Source organism: Symphalangus syndactylus, chromosome 1, assembly GCF_028878055.3.
Source record: "Symphalangus syndactylus isolate Jambi chromosome 1, NHGRI_mSymSyn1-v2.1_pri, whole genome shotgun sequence".
NCBI lineage: Eukaryota > Metazoa > Chordata > Mammalia > Primates > Hylobatidae > Symphalangus > Symphalangus syndactylus.
In genome coordinates, this window is record NC_072423.2 from 62,807,532 (window position 1) to 62,830,590 (window position 23,059).

The 23,059-nt window shown below is 40.2% G+C and overlaps 1 protein-coding gene and 1 pseudogene across 4 annotated transcripts in view; one reads left to right on the forward strand and one right to left on the reverse strand.

Annotated features, from left to right (window-relative positions):
• The window catches only part of LOC129459399 (small ribosomal subunit protein eS10-like), a 294,302-nt pseudogene that overhangs the window by 50,505 nt on the left and 220,738 nt on the right, over positions 1–23,059 (forward strand).
• The window catches only part of LAMA3 (laminin subunit alpha 3), a 270,663-nt gene that overhangs the window by 44,330 nt on the left and 203,274 nt on the right, over positions 1–23,059 (reverse strand). For 2 of the 4 annotated variants that reach the window (XM_055235907.2, XM_055235916.2), the window contains 14 exons: positions 21,204–21,310; positions 16,927–16,977; positions 16,216–16,367; positions 12,428–12,538; positions 12,211–12,322; positions 11,815–11,982; positions 9,932–10,128; positions 8,124–8,240; positions 7,162–7,316; positions 6,555–6,696; positions 5,623–5,725; positions 3,581–3,697; positions 3,312–3,491; positions 1,768–1,910 (listed from right to left, as the gene is read on the reverse strand). In XM_055235907.2, coding sequence (XP_055091882.2) covers positions 1,768–1,910; positions 3,312–3,491; positions 3,581–3,697; positions 5,623–5,725; positions 6,555–6,696; positions 7,162–7,316; positions 8,124–8,240; positions 9,932–10,128; positions 11,815–11,982; positions 12,211–12,322; positions 12,428–12,538; positions 16,216–16,367; positions 16,927–16,977; positions 21,204–21,310 — 1,855 coding nt within the window. The remainder of the gene's footprint in view (positions 1–1,767; positions 1,911–3,311; positions 3,492–3,580; positions 3,698–5,622; positions 5,726–6,554; positions 6,697–7,161; positions 7,317–8,123; positions 8,241–9,931; positions 10,129–11,814; positions 11,983–12,210; positions 12,323–12,427; positions 12,539–16,215; positions 16,368–16,926; positions 16,978–21,203; positions 21,311–23,059) is intronic. The other 2 variants (XM_055235914.2, XM_055235923.2) reach the window with 1 other exon arrangement.

A 23,059-nucleotide genomic window follows, 5' to 3' on the forward strand; every position in this document is an offset into this window, starting at 1 on the left:
ACTCTGGATCCGGATTCCCATGCAAATTCCCATTCATTTTTTCATAATTTTTAAAAATTAAATATGCATTTATCTATAAACTGTAATTAGTCCCATTTTTCATGTTTTAAATATTTTTATATAAATGGTGTCCACCTGTACATATTTATCTACAACTTGCTTTCTTTGCTGGGCACTATGTGTTTGGATTTATTCATGTCGATACACACAGCTCCAGCTCATTCAGGTTTGCTGTTGTAAACGTGGCTTTTTTAAAAAAAAATTTTTGTGTGTGATTATAAACTATGTTGCAATGAACATTCTGACCATGTCTGTTAATGCTACTTATTAGTGCTATTCTGACCCTCTCCAGGTAGAACTGGGGGTTTTGAAGATACACATAACACACTTCTATCCAGCTTGTTAGCACAGTCTAAGAAACAACCTGCAGTGGCTGGAGAGCAGCCTGAGTTCAGAACAATGACTTAATAATTTCTGTGTCCTCAGTACCCAAACAAGTGCCAATGCCAACCAGGCATTCAAAAGCACTTACTTACTGCTTTTTATTTTACGTTTTTCCACTAACATGGTACCTATGATTTGCCAGGCACTGTTCCACATTAGCTCATTTAACCCTAACAATCTCATGAGGTTGGTACTATTATTTTCTATGCTCTACAGGCCAAGAAACTGAGGCACAGAGAGGTAAAGGGACAGGGCTCAGGTCTCCAAGCTCATCAAAGGCACAGCAAGAATTGAAACCAAGACAGTCTGGCTTGGTTATACAGCTGTTAACCACTGTGCTATAATACACTTCAAATTTTTGTTGGATAAATTAGTGAATGAACACAGAAGGGTAAAAGCTAGCATACATTCTTATTCATTTGGTTTTTATAAAGCATGTATGAGTGTGAAGAGGGTGTTTTCTTCCAAACTTTGCCTTATGCTTTGTTTTCCTGTTCAAGGTTTTATGTTGGGAAAACTTTGCTTTCTATAAAGCATGTATGAGAGGGTGCTTTCTTCCAAACTTTGCCTTATGCTTTGTTTTCCTGTTCAAGGTTTTATGTTGGGAATACTTTGCTTTCTTAAAAGAAAGGGCAGATTCTGAGGCTCAAAAGAAGTAACAGTGAGCCTGGTTATTGGGCACGATGCCTCCAGGGCAGTGATATTGACAAGGCTCTCCAACCCTCTCCCTCCAAAACTCTCCTGTAGGGCTGTCTAGGAGCTATTCGAAAATATAAGAAATTGTATTTATGCCATTTTAGGACAAAACAAATCTTGAGAGACAAGTGTCAGTAATTCAAGCAAATAATGTCAGGTTAAAACAAGAAAGGCTGGTGAATCAGTACTCCAATGATGGAAAATTGCTGTCATCTTAAATCCTCCATCCTCAGCAAAGATGGATTCTACAACTTTCAAGTTACAATAGGAGGGTAGGTCCTGTGCAGTATCACACTGGCACATTCTGACCACAGAACCCTCCCTTGAATGTGCAATTACAGTTTACAAACTGGGGCCTGGAAGAAAATCCTTCTTTCTGCCTGAATAAACTCAATGGGGGCAAATTGCTTCAGGATCCTGATATACCAGATAATGTAAGGATGAAGGTCATGTACACTTGTAAAGGATGACAGGAGAAAATCAATCTTTATATTCAAGTAACACAAGAATTGGAGAAAGAAAGACAACCAATTCTTGAGTAAATAAGTGTGTTTTTTCTTTCTTGATGAATGTGATAACTCATTAAAGAACTAGCCTTGGCCACTGACCACGTGGGGACACACTCACCTTACTGGCAGCATCTCTGGCCTGCTGAATTAGTTCTCGTATTCTATCCATGTTGTCAGAGATGTTTCCCAAGGGCAACAGCTGTTGGTTGATACTTTCAATCTTGCGCCAAAGATCAGGTAGTTTGTTGGTTAACTTATTCACTGTTGGTGAGAAAAAAAATAGAAATGTAAGATTGTGCATTAAGAAAAGACTAACTACAAATGTTCTTACTGACAGTATTTGTCAAGTGGCATGTTTGGTCCCCAGATGTTGAACAGGATGGGTCATAATTAGTTACAGTGGTTCCTCCCTTACCCATGGTTTCACTTCTCGAGGTTTCAAGTACTTGCTATCAACCATGGTCCAAAAATATTAAAAAGAAAAATTCCAGAAATAAGCAATTCATAAGTTTTGAATTGGGTGCTGTTTGGAGTAGCATGATGAAATCTCATATGGTCCCACCCATGTGAATCTTCTTTTTTTCCAGCATATCCTTGCTGTCTACCCTACCCACCCATTAGTCACTTAGTAGCTGTCTGGGTTATCAGATCGAAAAAACATAGTATATATAAGGTTCGGTACTATCTGTGGGTTCACGCATCCACTAGGGGTCTTGGAACATATCCCCTGAGGATAAGGAGGAACTATTGTACATGGTGAATTGTATTCTGCAATCTGGGTACCAAATCCTTTACTTTGATCACTACAGAAAGAAAAAAAAAATCTTTGTTTTCTGATTCTTTCTTTCTCTTTCTTTCTTTCTTTCTTTCTTTCTTTCTTTCTTTCTTTCTTTCTTTCTTTCTCTCTCTCTCTTTCTTTCTCTCTTTCTTTCTTTTTTCTCCTTCCTCCCTCCCTCCCTCCCTCCCTCCCTCCCTCCCTCCCTCCCTCCCTCCCTTCCTTCCTTCCTTCCTTCCTTCCTTCCTTCCTTCCTTCCTTCCTTCCTTCCTTCCTTTCTCTTTCTTTCTTTCTTTCTTTTTTGAGACGGAGTCTCACTCTGTCGTCCAGGCTGGAGTGCAGTGGTGCGATTTCAGCTCACCGCAACCCCCACCTCCCAGGTTAACGCCATTCTCTTGCCTCAGCCTCACAAGTAGCTGGGACTACAGGCACCCACCACCACGCCTGGCTAATTTTTTGTACTTTTAGTAGAGATGGGGTTTCACCATGTTAGCCAGGATGGTCTCGATCTCCTGACCTCGTGATCCGCCTGCCTTGGCCTCCCAAAGTGCTGGGATTACAGGCGTGAGCCACAGCGCCCAGCCTGTTTTCTGATTCTTAATATCAATCAAAATTCAATGCCTCATGATTTAGAAACATATATCTCCACTTTGTAAAAAAGAAAACCAATAGCATTTTCAATGTATTTTCTAAAAATTAAAAATCCTATCTGGTCCTTCCGGCTAGGAGAATATCTATACACTTTGATATATCCTACATCGTGTGGAGCTGTTTTCTAATGTTTTAGTTTCTGAGATCAGACTTTACCAGGGAAGAATGGAAATGGACCAAAACACATATCAATGGAGAGAATGGCTAAGATGTCGTGGCCAGAGATCGCCTGATACCCGAGTTATCCGCATCAGTCAGAGCCTTTTTGAAGTCTTCGTTCTGTGTGCTCCCATAGGTGTCCTTAATTCTTTCCACATCTGTCTGAATGGGGTTGAGCCCATCCAGAACCTCATCTGTGATGTCGTTGGCCTTTCTGACCATGCTCTTTGCACTACTGATCATAGCATCAATATCACCTAATGCACACACAGACAGGGAGGTATAAGTATCTAAAACGTTCAACAAAAGAAGCCAACCAAGTACAATGGGTTAGGAAGATGCTGACCTCTCTGTATCCCACGAAGACCATCTCGGAGAGTTGTGAGATTGGTGTCTATCACTTCTTTCTGAACTGTTACAATATTCAGGGTTTGCTGTAGGTTGTTGAGAGCCGGACTGACTTCTAAAATAAAATAAAGCATCAGGAGGCAATTACTTTGCGCATTTTGATCCTCCATTGGTATTTGTGGTCCCTGAAGTAGCCAGTGTCTGCACAGCATTGAGTAGACTTGCTTCTTAGGGGTCATCTCAGAGATGCCCACTGCATGTGTCCAGACCCACAGCTCTGGGATCCTCCAGTTACAGAGGTCAGCAGCAAATCAGAGCCTTGTGGTAATGCCTTGGAAATACACAGGAAGAAAGAAAGAGGCTGAATAACTTGGGGAAGGCTAAACTTCTTATCTGCTCAGAGTAAGAGACTCTCTTTAGTAAAAGATGCATCTGTCTTATCCACTACCATGTCCTGGCACATAATGTAGTGTCTGGCACTAGTTGAGGCATAATATTAGTATATGTTTGTTGAGTAAATGAATATATGAGTGAATGAATGAATGAATAATGCAGAAAGGATCCTCTTCCATCAGAGGACAAGAAAAGAGTGTTGTTGAAAGAGCCTCATCCAGGCAAATACAGACACAAAGTAGGCACTGTTTGTTTCTGTTAATTTCCAAAATGACACATTTAAAAAATTCTGTGAAAGAAAGGGAGCTAGCAGACATTCCTAGCTGATAATATTGCCATCCTTGGGTCATCGAAAATGACCAGCAAATGCTTTAAGACCATCTTGATAATTCATGGCTTCAATTTTGATTCCAGGACTGGTTTACATAGCAACATAGTTAGCCTCCTAACCCTATTTAGCACACTGGGCCTACCTTGAAGCTCAAATTTTGTAGAGAGCAATAGATGTCATACCAGGAAATCTGAATTATTGAAATTTGCAAGGCAAATGATTTTATGTTAGTACTTTTTTGGTATTTTATTTCTCATGTCTTTAATTTTTTAACATGTGAAGGAAAGAGAGAAAGAAAGAAGGAAGGAAAGGAAGGAAGCAGAAAGGGGAGAAATTATTTAATTTACAGAGGCATCATTTAATCCCTCTGAAAGGACTAAGAGGCTAAATGAGGGCCTTGGACTCATGGATGACAACAAGAGCCTGTAGAAACACAAGAAACAGCATTTTCGAAACACAGAAATTTGGTGAGATTGAGAGAGTTTAATTATTTAAAAAAAGAAGTAAGTAAAATACATGAAAATTTTCCAGAGATAAAATTTATGCTTAAAAAATTATCATGCTTCACGGTAGTATGATTTTGGGGACTTTTAGTTGCAAAGATTTTAGGACTTAAGAAATTTTAAAGCAGTTATTCTAATGATCCCAAACCAATTTTCTTGACATGTGGGGTTGCCAATGCCATGATCACAGGTGGGTTAAATTAAAATAGCCTCCCCACAAAGGCCAGGCCCAAATAGGCCCATCACTCTCAAGATTTATTTATATTTATAAGGCTCTAGTTAATTTTATATATGATGGGTGGGGAATATTTAGAATATTGGGTGGATACATGAAATTGATAAATAAATCATGAATTTAAAAAGTATTATCTGGGCCTGGCATGGTGGCTCATGCTTGTAATCCCAGCATTTTGGGAAGCTGAGACAGGAGGATCCCGTAAGCACAGGAGTTTGAGCCCAGCCTGGGAAACATAGCAAGACCTTGCCTCTAAAAACAATACAAAAATTAGCTGGGCATGGTGGTGTACGCCTATAATCTCAGCTACTTGGGAGGCTGAAATGGGAGGATTACTTAAGCCCAGGAGTTCAAAGTTACAGTGAGCTATGATTGTGCCACTGCACTCCAGCCTGGGCAACGCAGACCCCATCTCTATTAAAAATAATAATAATAATAATATAAAAATAAATAAAAGGTATCATCTGCATTGCCACTGAGATTCAAAAACAACGTTTGCTTCTAGGGCTGCCCCACCTGGTCCCAGAGGTCATTTAAAGCTCCTGACTATCCCTGCCATTTCCCACTCCCCCTAATACCTTGCTTTAGCTTCTTTTGTGTCATCTTGGCTTCATTTAACAGTTTATCACTGTTGGAACTCAGGGTTTTAGCTTTTCTTGGCAGATCTTCCTTTATCACTGTCTGAAAGCAAAGCATTTAACAGCCTTAAACAAATGCTGTATGTCAGGAAATATGGAATAAGATTTCTATCCTAGTCTGAAGCCCTTAATTTTAAGGATGAAGTTCAAAGGGGGAAGGAGTTAGAACTAGATGGTTCCCTAAAAGATACAGTTAGGGCTCTAGGTAGCCCTAACACCTGTGTGAATTATGTGGCTTGGGGAGGTGGGCCTATCTCTGGTGGCATATGACGAATTATGTGACACTTGTTTTAGCTGCTCACTGTCATTCGTACAAAAACCTCTACAATAACAGAGGAGAGAACTTAGTTGTTTTCAGGCTTTCAAGCTTTGGAATAGAAAAGTCTTCACCCATTGAAGAAGGCCTATCCCCCAAACTCTGATATTTAATATTTTGTTCTTTATTTTCAGATATAGGAATTATCATATGGTGCGTATAAGATCCCACAGGACTCCACAGACAGATGAAGATGTAAGACCAAATGACCTGATGAAAATGCCGGTCAAGTTGTTTGCAAAAATGTCTCTTTTTGGTTAATGATCACAGCATAAAAGCACACCTGGTAAGATATAGGCTATAATATTTGTTCAGGTTGAAAATTGATAATCAGTGTAATTTCTATCTGGTTTTACACATAGTTTTAAAACTGTGCTACAGACATGAAATAGTCAAATACAGAAATTACCCATATCTAGAGCAAGTTCTATTCTATACAACAAGTTGTCATTTAAAATAATGCTTTGTTTCTATTCCTTGGAGCCCACGGAAAGAAAATATAAAAATGAGCCATCTCCACAGTGAATGTGGAGAAGGTGCTGGTACAGGTGCCCACCTGGAGGGCAGATTCAGATGCACTGGCAGCCCTGTTGGCTGCGTCCTCGGCCGCTTTGATGGCATTGAGGATGTTCTCGTAGGCGGTGGCAGCATCCACAGCACAGCGCACCAGCTCATCCCCGCTGGCGTTTCTCTTGATCCTGGAAGACAGGGCAGGTTAGGCACTCCCCACAGCCTTCCTCTGCCAGCAGCTGACATACCCCCAGACCTTTCCATTTCTTCTTTTTCTTTTTTCCTTCTTTTTTTTTTTTCAGAAATGGAAAAAAATAAAATAAAATAAAGAGATGGCAGAGTCTCTCTCTGTCGGCCAGGTTTGACTGCAGTGGTGCCATCAACTTGAGCCCAGCCCCTTCCCATTTCATTTGGTAAGTGCATACCTGAGGTGATGGCCTCTGTAGCTGTGCCCAAAGGACGTGGCCAGGAATTAGTGCCCTTATTGCTGCTCTGCTTCTGACTTGGGCCTGGGGCATTGGACTTGACCCCACCCTCTGCCCTCCACCCAGTTCTGGAGACCCAGCCAACCCAGGGGAGGGCCTTGCTTGTCTCAGGACAAGCTGCTGCACTCAGCCCATGTGCCCTTCCGGTCTCCTGGGCCATGCACTCACTCTTCCAGCTGCTTTGCCAGCTCTTGTAAGGACTGTGCGTGCTTTTCTGCCTCCTCCACAAGGGATGTTTTGCCAGCAGATCTGGAAAGTTCTCTTACTTTGTCACTTAGTTCTTGTCTTGCTTCATTTAAACTGGCAGCTAATTTTTCATATTCCTATTTTTTCCAAATAAACAAAGACAGTATAAATTCAAGCAAAGAATGTAGGTGCTGATTTCTCAAACTCTATGATAACTGATGTGTTTCCACGGGCAACAATGAGATGTTATATTATCTAAGCCTATTTACGATACCAGTTAATCCTTGGTCACTTCAGACAGTAGCACTGGTAATATTTCCCCAAGGTTTACCACTCTCTTGAACATTCTCATTATGGTGAGAAACCCTTTAGTAACCTTCACAAAAGCACAATGTTATCATCAATATAAAGTTGTAGTAAACCAAAGAACATTTTTATGACTTAGAAATAGTTATTATAGAGTTACTGGGTGTAGCACACCAACATGGCACATGTATACATATGTAACTAACCTGCACGTTGTGCACATGTACCCTAAAACTTAAAGTATAATAAAAAAAAGATATAGTTATTATAAAATACACTTTAAAATCCCCATTGAACTGCTAAGAAAATGTGTCAGTTTTTATCAAGTCTTAAATATCTTCTGTTAATAAATGCTTGTATGCTTGATATTTTAAAAATAGCATTATAATTTTTTGTTGTTATCATAAAAGTGATTTGCTCATTGCAGACAAATTAGGTAATACATATGAACATAAGAAGACATGTCATTCATACTTCTTGTGCAAGAGAGAACTATTGTTAACATTTCAATATATTCTGTTCCATCTAAGAGACTATACTTTGAATAAACAAAAAAGTAGGTCAGCCCATTTCATTGTTTTCTCACAATATAATTAAAATGTTTTTATATTTTTCCAGAGAACAACTATTTCCTCTACCTTCTGGCTTTTCTCCAACAGCTGCAGTGCAATGTTGGTTTGCAATAAAGATGAGTCTGCATTGGTTAGATACTTGGTGAAATCACTCTGCAGGGAATTTATTTCTTTCACTTGTCTCTGGAGAAAATTAAAAAAAATTGCTTGAGCTCTATGATGTATTATCAGAAGGCATAGACAAATTTATGGGACAATAGCATACAAGTAATTCCAAAGTCAGAATGCTTTCTTGAACCTAAACATTGTCTAGGCAATCACAAAGTGATAGGAAATCAGTTCTTTTTGTAGTGGAGGTATGTTATCATGGTTTCCTTAAATGATATGCCAGTGAAACAATTGCTATCACTGCTGAAGAAGATTTCTACAATTGGGGTCAACTTGCCCAGTGAGATAGGTATATTACCAAAATCTGGTTTGTGAAACAGACCAAAAGATTTTATGTAAATAAACCATCACTAACCTTCAGTCAGTACCAATGAGAACACAGCAGGCACTTGACCGAGAGGTCACACAGAACCTGAGAATGCCAGGCTGAAAGGCTGCCAGAGTTCAGAGGCCTATAAAGTTGGGTCCTGCTCCCTTACCTTGGCATAATCAGCAACTTCACACAGACATGGTACCATCCAAATAGGCATTGGGAGCTAAGCATAGAGTCATCCACTAAGACGTCATTTATTTTCATTTACCAACTTCCTCCTGTTTTGGGCTCTGCCCTGTGTTATTCAACTTTGATTTTACTGTTGTTTTGTAACCCTACATAACCTCTCATATTTTTGTTGTTTTTAATTTTTTTTTTTTTTTTAGACAGGTCTCATTCTGTTGCCTAGGCTAAAGTGCAGTGGCTCGATAATGGCTCACTGAAGCCTTGCCCCCAATGCACCAGTGTGTTCAAGCAATCCTTCCACCTCAGCCTCCCGAGTAGCTGAGACTACAGGCTCACGCCACTATGCCCAGCTAATTTTTAAAAAAATTTTTGTAGAGACAGGGTCTCACTACATTGCCGTGGCTGGTCTCAAACTCCTGGGCCCAAGCAATCCTCTTGCCTTGGTCTCTCAAAGTGTTAGGATTACAGGCATAAGCCATTGCACCTGGCCTTATTGTTTTAGCATACAATGTTCACTATTTAAAACATGAACTGTAAGGCTGGGCATGGTGGCTCACGCCTGTAACCCCATCACTTTGGGAGGCTGAGGCGAGTGGATCACCTGAGGTCAGGAGTTCAAGACCAGCCTAGCCAACATGGTGAAACCCCATCTCTACTAAAAATACAAAAATTAGCCAGGAGTGGTGGTGCTAAATATATGTATATACGAACTGCAAAATCCAGAGCTCTAAATTCTGTCATTGCAGCTTCTGTATGTGGCCTGTACTTTTATTTCCTATAAAGCAGATTATGGCTTAAAATGCCTTTGCTGGTGATTATGATAATTATGTTCATAAAAAAGTATACATATCTGACACAAAAAGTAAGTTACCAAAAACATAATATATACTTTGAATTAATTATAGCAATATTAATTTCTCATCTATTTGGCAACATTATTCCTCCAACACTCTTTCAGCTGGAGATGCAGGTGAAGCAGTTTGCACTGCTCTGTCTGTGGTTTAAGTTCAGAATCTTTTCTGGTAGCTGAAGACTAGAAACGACTATGGTTTTGCACTTAATGCTTTGTTCCTGTCTGATCTGGGTCTGAGGTGGTATAATCAGATGTACAGACAGGTGCCTGGCTATGCCACTTTATTAATAATAAAGATCCCTGCTTCTCTCATCCTTATTAACGACAGTGTGCAGCTTCAAACTGTGAACTCACCTGGATGGCTCCCAAAGCTCTCTCGTTTTCTTGGTTCAAGCCATTTGCCTGCTTGGCTTGAGCAGCTGCCTCCTGCAGCCGAGCACGAAGGTCACTGAGTTTGGCTTCGTATTCATTTAAAGAATCCCGTATACTGTTAGCAAGCCCATTGTTCTCCCCCTGGTGGGTTTTCAGCCAGGTCCTTATCCGGTTCAGCACTGTAAAACATTCACTTCATGTTTTCTACTTGACAGATGAGCATACTGAAGCTGGGTTATAAAGACTACAAAGGGAGAATCGAGTTTCTACTCATTTCATGGTTTTCCTTGAACTTTGGAGGGGATGGGAAAGGAAACTCACATTGACACAGACCTGCTATGTGCACTGTACATGTTGCCTCATTTAACTTCCACGGGAAAACAATAAATTATCATTCTCATGTTTTAGATAAAGAGATGGAAGGCTTGAGAAATGAGAGGACTGACCCAAGGTTACATGGCCAGTCGGGCTTAGGACTTGAACTTGAGCTGGCTGCAGGGGGTAAAGTGCATGCTCCTTCCACTGTGAATACTGCCTACTTACAATTAAAACCAAGACTCATATTAAATTTGAACAATAAAAATTTAAGCAAGAAAACTGATAGTATCTGTATATTAACCACTGATACATCATTTTATTAAAGAATAAATACCAGTATCTGTAAAAAGTATGCACTAAACTAATATTTCTCAGTTTTGAACTAACGAGGCATTTTCTCTAGTCAAAACCTTTTGATGTATTCTGTTAATTTCTACTATATCCTTTTTTTGTTTTTGTAATACAAATTTGAACATCCCTAATCTAAAAAGCCAAAATCTGAAATGCTTCAAAATCTGACATTTTTGAGCAATGACATGGTACCACAAATAGAAAATTCCACATCTGACCTCATGTGACAGGTTGCAGTCATAATGCAGTCAAAAGTTCATTTCAGAGGCTGGGTGCGGTGGCTCACGCCTGTAATCTTAGCACACTGGGAGGCCAAGGCAGGCGTATTGCTTGAGGTCAGGAGTTTGAGACCAGCCTGGCCAAAATGGTAAAACCCTGTCTCTACTAAAAATACAAAAATTAGCCAGGCATGGTGGCAGGCACCTGTATTCCCAGCTATTCCTCAGTCTGAGGCATGAGAATCACTTGAACTCAGGAGGTGAAGGTTGCAGTGAGTTGAGATCACATCACTGCACTCCAGCCTGAGTAATGGAGTGAGACTCTGTCACACACACACACACACACACACACACACACACACATGCACACACACAAAAAGTTCATTTCATGCACAGAATTATTAAAAATATTGTATAAAATTACCTTTGACATATGTGTATAAGATGTAAATGAAACGTAAATAAATTTTATGTTTAGACTGGGGTCCCATCTCCAAGAGGTCTCATTAAGTCTGTGCAAATATTCCAAAATCCAAAAAAATCAAAAATCTGAAACACATCTGGTCCCAAGCATTTTGGAAAGGGAAACTCAATCTGTACTAGTGCTAATATCAATTTGTGATTCAAAAATTCAATAGTGGTGAGGTGACCATTAATAATGATGTAATGAGAAAACTGGAAAGAGGTGAATAAGCATCAGAAAAATGCAGTTAAGAAGGAAAAAGAGGCAACCATATCTAACTTTTAGAAGAACTTTTTTTTTTCTTTGCATGATGGTAAGCTGTTATATTCTACAGCCCGTTGGTAACCTGGGTCTCCTGGGGGCTACCAATTTTCACCACGTGATGCTCTAACAGTAATATTCGCTGAAACCATGAGGCCTTCCACCTGTAATGGGGAACTCTACATTGCACTCCGCACATCGTGTTTCAAATCAATTAGAATGGACTAGATGCAAGAATTTGGAAGCATTCTTACAGAGCTGCGACTCCCTTTTATCAGCTTCTGCTTCTCTCAGGTGCTTTCCAAAGTTCCTGTTCCGCAGTTCCCTCATCATGCGCTGGGCTTCGGCCCACTCTCTGGAAAAGTCACCTGAAGGCACGTTGTTTCCCTCTCCATCTGTCCCAGAGATCTGCTTTAAGAGAACTAGGAAACATCAAGTGGTTTATTAAACTGGGAATTCTCGGCTCCAGTAGGCTACTTAAAAAAAAAAAAAAAAAAAAGGCAGAAACTTCTATGGAGATTTTATATTAGTTTTTTAGTATCACTATGGGATTCTTTTCATAATGTTGAAATCTTAAAGGGAATTCTTTTAGTGTACAACGAAGGTTATGTAACCAAAAAAATGTAATTGGGCTTAATAACTCTTCTTACTGTGCACATTCCGGATGACATTTTTAATCTTCACATCCAGTTCTTTTGCGCTTTGTGTTGCCCAATTAACATTGTTGTATAATGTTTGTGCTTTTCTGGAATTTACTTGAGCCTATATGAAAAATAAATTGATTAGCAGCAAATTAAGCCAATGAGGAAAAATAAAAATACTTTGAAAGCAAAAAAACCCCAAAGTTAAACGGACCTAACACATTACCTTTTCTTGCAAAGTCTCAAATTCCTGATTCAAATCAGTCAGTTCTCTTTCCAGGCCTTCTATTTTTGATCCATGATTTGAAATGGCAGAACGGTAGTTGAGCAACTGATTCTGGAAATAAAACACAAATGAATGTCACTTTACAGTATAAATTAAGACTAAGTCCTATCAACCTGGTCAACAGGGTTATAAATAAAGAATCATTTGGCAAGACCGTTGTCAGTTCCACACACACACAAATGTGGTTCTTTGAAATAGGTTACATAAGGAATCTATTGTCTGATGTACATTGTGATATGGCTCTAAAATAAAGTAGCAAATGTGACAAATGTGAAGAGACAAGAGCTACTTCACTTGAATTAATGACCTAACCTTATAGAAATGAGGGCAATACTACTTACCTGAGTAATTAATTTCCAGATTCTATAATAAATACAGTTTTTTAAAACCTGCAGTTAACCTGACAACACTAAAAGCAGTGCATATGGCTACTTGAATGAAGGAACCATTAGGAATCTATTCAAAGAATCTCATCGAACAGAACCACAGGGAACTCGGAGCTCGTGTAGCTGAACAGCCTCATATTGCAAATGAGAAAATGGAAGCCCAAAGAAATCAGGTGACTTGTCCACAGTTGTATAGCTCATTGGTGGTTGCTTCAGGACCATAATCCGGGTCCCTTGCCCTTTTTTTAAGCTAAATTGCCTCGTTACTCTTAGACCCTTAGATGCTGCTGCACATAATATCTAGAATGGTGATTATTTTCAATTTTTTGGAAAAAAGTATTAATATATTGAAAAAGTTTATAGGAAAAAATGATATTATTACCTCAATACGTATGTCAGAACCAGTGTTGGGTAAAAGAATACAGGCTTTAAATAAAGCCTAGGTCCAAACCCTTAGTCTGCCACATAATAGATGAGCCTCACTAAGGCTTGCTCTTCCATTAGTAAATTGGGGATTATCATATTTAGCTGCAGGGTTGGTTTTGGTGATAAGTGAGCTAATATATTTTAAAATGTTATGTACATATGAGCATTCAAAAATGTTACTTCCCTTCTTATACGTAATCTTTCTTAATTTTCGCATGTTTGTGTGATATGGCAAGAAGACAGTTCTATTTTAACTTTACTTTGGGGAAAGGGAGGCAAGTCATTATATAGATGGTCAGCAGAACACCTGGATAAGAGGTGGAGTGGGTAAAGCATGGTCTTTAGAATTTGATCTTGATTTGAATTCTTCCAGAACCACCATGATTTTAGGCAAGTTGCTCAGCTTCTCCAAGCCTGTTTAATGAGAATAACACTAGGTTCCTCATGAGGAGGTTGTAAGACTTGAGTAAAGCCCTTAGCACAGGGTGTGGCAAACAGTGTGTGTGCAGAACGGTGAAGGCTGCAGGGCCATGTTATGAAATCCAAGCAACCCAGTGGCTTCCTTTTTTTTTTTCCCTCAAGACATAAATGCTTTTCCTCTCCTCTTCTCCATATTAAGCCTATAAACCTTGGACTAAAATTATCCAAAAGGATAGGAAAGAGTCATTTTTCTGGAATAATCTTTTGCTATATATACTCAGCTATAGTCACTAGAATCAGCCCTCAACCCAAAAGTACTTATTAAACTTTCCCCAAAGCCTTGTTCACTGTGTCTAGACTAGAGCTGATCTCATCTACTGAATTCTTTTACTTCAATGAGTCTATTTCTTCATTTCCATGATCTTCAATTGGGTCTTTTCCTATCTACCTCTTCTTTTTTGATTTCTAATGGTTTCCCCCCTCAAATTTCCTAATTTCTTGTTCCTTCTATTGGGTGTTATTCTGCAAAGTCATTTTCAGATTGTCTTATTGTTTTCATTTTATCCAAAGTGAACTCATCTCTTGACTGTTGCTTCTGTTGGGTGTCTTTCTTATTACTTCTCTGCTAACAATGTTTGCAGGCTCATTCTGGGTGGGAGTTCCCCTTTCTTTGTGCTCTCTGGGCCCTGTCTAGTGCTCTTATGCTTATCACCACCCCTACTCGAACCTCCGACCCACGGTCTAGGACCAGGTCTTACTTTGGCAGTTTAGGATTTATATACCATGGTGGCATTGAGAGGATGTAACATTCCAGAACAGATCCAGGTTTGTAGATTTGTCCCGCCCCTGTAGCTTTGTAGATGGCTCTCATATGGCCATCACCCAACGATGAGCACTGGGCAGTTTCCAGGCTGCTTTTTAGCCCCCATTCATGGGCACAGCATCCCCTATTTCCCCTCAGGGAAATAGGTTCTATTACTTCTTAGGATACCCTCTCAGCCACCTTCCATCTAAGTATACATACAGCATTCACCCAAATGGACCACATTCTGAGCTATAAAACAAACCTCAACACATTTAAAAGGATTGAAATCATAGAAAGTGTGTTCTCTGACCATGAAAGAGTTAAATTAGAAACGAGTAACACAAAGTTATCTGGAAAATTCCCCAATTTGGATATTAAACAACACATTTCTTTTTTGTTTTTGTTTTTTGAGACGGAGTCTTGCTCTGTCACCCAGGCTGGAGTGCAGTGGCACCATCTCAGTTCACTGCAACCTCCGCCTCTGGGGTTCAAGTGATTCTCCTGCCTCAGCCTCCCAAGTAGCTGGGACTATAGGCATGTGCCATCACGCCTGGCTAATTTTTGTATTTTTAGTAGAGTGGGAGTTTCACCATGTTGGCCAGGTTGGTCTCCAACTCCTGGGCTCAAGTGATCCACCCACCTTGGCCTCCCAAAGTGCTGGGATTACAGGCATGAGCCACCATGCCTGGTCAACACATTTCTAAATAACACATGGGTTACAGATACGTTACAAGGAAAATCAGAAAATCAGAAAATCCATTGAATTGAATAAGAATGAAAACATAACATTGCAAGGTCTGTGGGATACAGCTAAAGCAGTGCTTAGTGGTAAAACTGACAGGATTATAGGCCTACGTCAGAATCAAAGATTTTGAATCAATAAAATAAGCTTAGGAAACCAAGATGAATGGCAAGTTTCACCCAAAGCAAGCACAAAGAAGGGAAAAAAAAAAGGATAAGAACAGAAATCAATGAAATTGAAAACAGAAAAACAATGGATAAAATCAATGAAATAAAAGGATCAACAACATTGATAATACTCTAGCCAAAATAATTAAGAGAAGGAGATAAGATATAAATTATCATTATCAGAAAATGAATGAGAAGGCATCTTTATAGACTTTGCAGATGTATAAAGGATAATAAGGGAACATTATGAACAATTTTATGTCAATATATTTGGTAATTTAGATGAAATTGACACATTATTTGAAATGTGTAAATGACCAAGTATTACTCAAGAAGAAACACATAGCCCAAATACTGTAGTCTCATACCTATTCTTTGAAAATTAAATTCATGGTTTATTTTAAAAAACCACAACTTCCAACAAAGAAAATTCCAGGCTCACATGGCTTCACTGGAAAAATTCTATCCAGCATTTAAAGAAGAGTTAATACCAATTTAACACAAACCTGTGTTTGAGTCTTCTGAATGCAAGATACTGAAATAAAGGCTCTATGAGAAAAATTCGCCTGGAAATGTCCAATAAGTATTGTTCACCTAGATGTGTTAGTTTTGTGTGTTCACAAAAATGATTTTCCACCAGGAAAACTCTTATCTTCATTTGGATCAGAGGAAGACAACCCTTGAGCCTTTCCAGGAGTCAACCTCTCTCTTCCTGCTTATGGAGAATCCACTCCCGCTGCATCTCCTCCCCACGTGTCTACTCTCGGCCGCAGGGGATTTACCCTCAGGTCCTTGGCCTGGGTCTCCATGTGCCTCATCTGCTCCAGAAGCCCCGCGCTGGCACTCAGGCCCTGCAGCTGAGACTTGACCAGGCGGAGCTGCTCGCCCATGGTGGCCAGGTCGTTCAGGAGGGTCATCACACAGCTGTCACAATCTGTAGGGGCCACAATCAAAGGCAAATGTGCTGTGGGGGCAGCCGTGAGACTGTGAAAAGACCACAAGCGCTATGCAGCCCAGTTGGCACGCACGCAGATCATCACGGGTGACAACCACAGCCCTGGCCTTCTCAGGGAGGGATGTGGATTCTGAAAAAAGGAGAGCCCTATGCACAGGGAGCATTTTAGAAATGGTGATTCCATGCAACTTGTTGCTTACTTTATACATGAGGAAAATAATAATAGCCTTCATCTATGGGATGCTTGCAATTTACCAGGCATTGTGATAAGACATTTACAAGCATTTCCCTAACATCCCTATAAGGTAGGTCTAGTTATCATGTCAACTTAGCAAATGATGAAACTGAGGCTTGGAGAAGCAGGGTCCCCTGCTGAAGGTCATACAGAGAGAAGCTGATTTGACCCTAAGTAGTCCTCCTTCTACCTCCTCCCACCCTTACTTTCTCAGACTGGGAACTGCACGACCCAGCATAGGGCTCACGTATCAAACCAAACCCCACAACTTGGAAAGGAGGAGAAGGGGCTTTCTTTTCTCACCATCACATTCTTCTGCAGGGCTGCTATCTTTGGGTTCTTGGTTTATGCAGTCTGAAATCAGAAAATAACCAAAGAAGACATTGTTATTAAACTTACTCTTCATCTGCTCTTTAACTTGGTTTTCAGAAAAGCTAGTTTTGCAAAGTTTTATTATTTGGTGCAAAAGTAATTGTGGTTTTCACCATTTTAAGTAATGGCAAAACCCACAATTACTTTTGCACCAACCTAATAGACACCCAACTACCCAGCATCGCTAGCTCTTCCTTTTCCCTCCTTCATCCATGCCAGTGCCCAGGAAGCCTTCTCATCTCCCAGCAGGCTCGCTGCAGGAACTGCTTTTGTGGCTTCCCTGTTATATATTCAATTCCTTCACTACAAAGGTCAACTCTATAAAGGGCCATGTTTTCTTATCAAATCAAGCCTCTCGATCATTCGCATTAGGGCTTTCTTCATTGGAGAGCCTCCTGTATGTTCATGCTGCTTCTGGCATCATTCAAGAACATTGTGCAAACATTCACTGAGCACATTTGAGCATTTACAGTGTGCCAGAGTCCCATGCTAGCTGCTGGAAATACAAAGATAACAAGACAAAATCCCTGCTGCTCTGTGACTTAACAGTCCCATGAAACATGGGGGGCAGACAAGTTACAAAACAGTGTGACAGATGTGGTGATAGTGATGGACATACAATGTCAGTGGGCCCACACCACCAACGACAGCACATATAAGCTGAGTTTTTGTTGTTTTTATTTTTTGGCTGGTGGGGAACGGGGGAGTCTCACTCTGTCACCCAGGTTGGACTGCAGTGGCACGATATCAGCTCACTGCAATCTCTGCCTCCCAGATTCAACCGATTCTCCTGCCTCAGCCTCCCGAGTAGCTGGGACTACAGGCGTGCACCACCACACCTGGCTAATTTTTGTATTTTTAGTAGAGATGGGGTTTCACCATATTGGCCAGACTGGATAAGCTGAGTTTTGAGGTTCTCAGCTACAGTAAAGCCTGCTGGTCAACCCTGGGCATTCTTGACCCCTTCCATGTGTACTCTTTTCCCCATGTCGTGCATTCTGACATTGACATGTCCTTTCACTTCCCCCTGAACAAACTATCTACCTTCACAACAACAAAACTCTATGCTTAACATTTTCCTGGACAAGCTGCAAGAGGCTTTCACATCTGTTATTCTTACCAGCCAATAATATTCCACACTTTGTGTGTATAGACAGACATTTTAAACCACATTTACTTTTAATTGTAAAAAATAATATAAATTAATTATGGAAAATATGGGGAAGTCAGAAAAATGAGATAAAAGCATCATCCTTGATCTTGCCACTCAAAGACAATGTTCCCTTTATAAATATTTGTATACATTTTAATTTATTATATATAATCATGGGTTCCTTTTTAAAAAAAGCCTTACTCGCTTTTTTTTTTTTTTTTTTTGAGACAGAGTTTCAGAATTTCGCTCTTTTCGCCCAAGCTGGAGTGCAGTGGTGCTATCTCAGCTCACTGCAACCTCTGCCTCCTGGGTTCAAGCGATTCTCCTGCCTCAGCCTCCCGAGTAGCTGAGATTATAGGCATCTGCCACTACACCCGGCTAATTTTTGCATTTTTAGTAGAGATGGGGTTTCCCCATGTTGGCCAGGCTGGTCTCAAACTCCTGACCTCAGGTGATCTGCCCACCTCAGCCTCCCAAAGTGCTGGGATTATAGGCATGAGCCACCATGCCCAGCCATTTGCTCTGATATGTATATATTGTGATACTTCTATTTCCTCAGTTAGTCTGTAAATGGCTTCTGGCCAGAAAGCATGGTCTTGTTTCCTTGACAATTTTCAACAGCACCCTGAATAGTTTATGGGTGACTAGGCTTCTCTGGATGATTGATTTATTAGTGGAATTTTCCCAACAAGCTTGCATTTTGACCACCAAGGAATGTGTCCATTATTAGTTGAAGAAAAAAAAAAAAAGAATAAAAAACAACAACAAAACTCTAACAGGAATAAGCAAGTCTCATACATAAGCATTTTCTTCCATTTTGGGAACAAATAGTTACTATCTTCATTTCAGGTTGCTGATTTTTGTTACCAGTGTGGGGGAAATGAGGGTTGCAGAGGCATTAGTCTGGAGAATAAGCTGCACGTGATGTTGAAGCTTCTTGAATACCTCCAGTGACAGGAGAAATTGCCTCCTTTTAAAGCAGTCTGTTTCATCTTTAAACATTCGACACTTCTTCCTTAGAATCACTTAAAATACAGCTCCCTCTTGCTTCTACTGTTTGCTCTAAGTTCTGTCCCTTATGTCTCAGAGAACAAGACCAACCCTTTCCCACATGCCAGCCTGACAAACATGTCCTTTCCAGCTCTTCCTTTCACTGCCCTGGTCAATCCTTCCTCATGTGACACAGTTCCACGTCCCTTCAGAGTCTTACTCTCTTTCTGAACAACTATAGCTCTTCTATTGTCTTCTAAAGACGTAACTAACTCTCACGTGAGGGGTTACGTGAGGAGTGTGCCATGGACCCTGGCTTTAGACACTGGAACTCAGTGAAAACAGTACGAGCTATCTTAGGGGCCACACCACACCCTAACCTACCCTGCACTGACTGCTGATGACAACCTTAATCTTTTTTACACCTCCTGCTACTAAGCCAGTTACCACTTATTACATAGCTAAAGGTTTATTTATTTTTCCCACTCAACTATAGGACCACACCCTTATCCTTAACATCATTTTGTCTGGTTGAATTGGCCCATCATACCAGACTGTTGAGGCCCTTTTGAATTCTGAATGTCATGGGAGGCACTTACTATTGGAGAAGACCAGGGAATTTCACCCCAAAATATGGCACCCTGGTAGGCTGATTATTTTCAATTGAAGGCCCTTGGAGACCAGCAGATGCCAGAAAAAACTTTACTCTGATACCCACTTATCTTCCCAACATTCAGACTTGCCAAAAATGAAAACAAACTACTTCTGGTTTCTTCCATGAGTTTTCATTAACTTAACTCATATTTCAGGGAGAAAGACTGAAGTCTGTCAACACACCTGGACAGACTCTTGTCACAAACCATTGTCTGTTCTGTGGGCCCAAAAGATTTTGTCCCAGGCCTCACTGTATGTTCTCCGAGTCCACTGAGTCAGCCTAAAAATCATTTACCATTCCCTTTAAAATCATCCACATTTCCGCATCTCTTTCCCCTAAGAAGAAGGGTACATAAGCATCTATGTCCCACTGGGTTATTGGGTAATCATTGTCCTGTGATTCTCCTGTGTTACACACATTAAAATAAAATTGTGTATGCCTTTTCTCCTATTAATCTGCCTTTTGTCCACTAATTTTCTGTAAACCTTCTGTAGGTGAAGGGGAAGTTTTCACTTGGTCCTTTTACTGTTCTTCCCAACTTGGTGTCATCTGATAAATGGGTAGGCATGCTTTCTATATTTCCATCCAAATAAAAAATGTGGAGCCAAGGATGAAGTCCTGAGGCATGACAATAAGTACCCCATTCTAGACTGGCATTAATCCATTTACTCTGCATTCCTTTGGGGATAGTCACTTGACCAGCTGGAATCCACATATCCAGGGTTTAGTTCTTCAACTTGTCCATAAGTATAAGATGAAAGATTTTATCTAAGTGTTTGGTATCACACTACATCAATAGCATTTTCCTGATTAATCCTATTAATATTCTGTCAAAGAAGGAAGAGGATAGTCTTCCTTTTTGTTCCAAGTTGCTCCTAATAAACCCATACTAACTCCTGCTAATTATCTTTTTCTTGGTGTATAAAATCCACCCCAGTTACCCACCCACATCCCAGAACATGTACTGCTGTAAGACAAAGAGTATTTCAATTTCTTCAGACATACACTGGAAAGCTGATGAGACAATAACCCTACAATATCAAAGGGAGATCTCAGCAAAATCACCAAAGTAGGATCTGAAGTTATTTTGGTTATAATTAGGTAAGTTTTAAAAATAATTCACTTTAAAAAAAAAAAAGTGCATTGAAACAGGTTATTCACCAAAGCTGAAAATACTATCTAAGCATGCCCAGGGTTGTCAAAACAAGGGGACAGCTTGCTGGCTGGAATTGTGTATTATGCATCCTGGGGACAGCTTGCTGGCTGGAATTGTGTATTATGCATCCTGGGGACAGCTTGCTGGCTGGAATTGTGTATTATGCATCCTGAAGATGTGTGCTTCGGTTCTTAGGCTGTTAAGTTATACCAGCTTTATAAATGCAAGTTAGCAGGGGTGTGGGTCAACCTTACCTCCAGTCAGGGGATCACAGCTGCCCAGCTGGCCATTGCTGTTACAACTGCATGGTTGGCAGCTACCTCCGAATTTCTGGGGATTCCCGAAATATCCTGGTGCACACCTACACAAAATATAGAGGGGAGGAGAAACAACCAAATAACGCATCGTTTATCCCAACCAATTTTCTCAATCTCTAGCTCTCTGTTTGGGATATTGTAACCCAAAGGGCGGAAGACTGACATAGATCTGCAAGAATGAATATTTCTCAATACGGAGGTATTTACCCCTTGAATTGTCTCACAGAAATAAATTTGAAGTAAGATCCATATAATTTCCAATTTTTTGAATGAGGGAGGAATTTCTTAATATTTCCTATTGCATTATTTCTTCCTTCTTTTCCTTCCTTCCCTCCCTTTCCTTCCTTCCTTCCTTCCTCCCTCCCTCTGCTCCCTTCCTTTCCTTTTTTCTTTTCTTTTCTTTTCTTTTCTTTTTTCTTTCCTTCCTTCCTTCCTTCCTTCCTTCCTTCCTTCCTTCCTTCCTTCCTTCCTTCCTTCCTTCCTCTCTCTCTCTCTCTCTTTCTTTCTTTCTTTCTTTCTGACAGTCTTACTCTGTTGTCCAGGCTGGAGTACAGTGGCACAATCATAGCTCACTGCAACCTCAAACTTCTGCACTCAAGCAATCCTTCTGTCTCAGCCTCCCAAGAAACTGAGACTACAGGTGCATGCCATCATTCCTGGCTAATTTTTAAATTTTTAGTAGAGGTGAGATCTTGCTATATTGCCCAGACTGGTCTTGAACTTCTGGGCTCAAGCAATCCTTCTGCCTCAGCCTCCCAAAAAACTGGAACTACAGGTGCATGCCACCAGGCCTGGCTAATTTTTTAATTTTTAGCAGAGATAAGGTCTTGCTATGTTGCCCAGACTGGTCTTGAACTCCTGGGCTCAAGTGATCCTCCTGCCTCAGCATCTAAAGTGCTGGGATTACAGGCATGAACCACTGCGCCTGGCCTGCACTATGTCAAGTCTGCATAATTCATATTTGCACTAATTGCTGCTGTGCTGTATATAATGGCTCTTAAACAACTGAGAGCAGTTACAGCTGCTACCTTTGGCCCTGAGCCTTTGTTATTCTAGATAGTATAGTAATGAGAACTCATTCCTGGTTTACAAGTTTAAAGATCACATTTCCTTGATTCTTAGATTGTTTTTGTTTTTGTTTTTATTTTTTCAAAAAAAAAAAAAGTCAAATAAGCACATATTAATGCTCCTGGAGTTGGGATGTCAATTACAATATTTCCACTAACAAAGTTCCACTCCCCATCCAGTCACCCCCAAATTACTTCCAATATACTTCACCAATGTATTACCATGGATACACTGGTGATATAATGTAAAGGATCAGAAAGATCTGGCTGGACTCCTATCCCCACTACTTACGAGTGTGATCTTGGGCTGTTGCTGTAACCCTCTGTGCTTCAGTTTCTTTACCGGTCCCCCCCCACAGCCCCCATGAAAATATAAGCTCCATGAAGACGTGGAGTTTTGGGCTGTTTTGCTTACTGATATATCCCTGCCACCTGGCACATATTCATTCATTTGTTGAATGAATAAATGAGTGGACTAATAATACCTATTTTGCTCAGTGAATATAAAAGATAATGTAATAAAGAATCTAGCATAATATCTGCACATAACAGACAATGAAGGGTAGCTATCATAAGACATGACAAAATATTATCTTCTAAATGGCATCATTTGAAATTATTACAAGAAAGCAGAAGGTCCATGTATCCCCTAATAATCAAGAAGGTAACTAGGCTGAGGTGTCCTATCTAAGTCTACTAAACAGGGTGGTCATATACTAATAATAG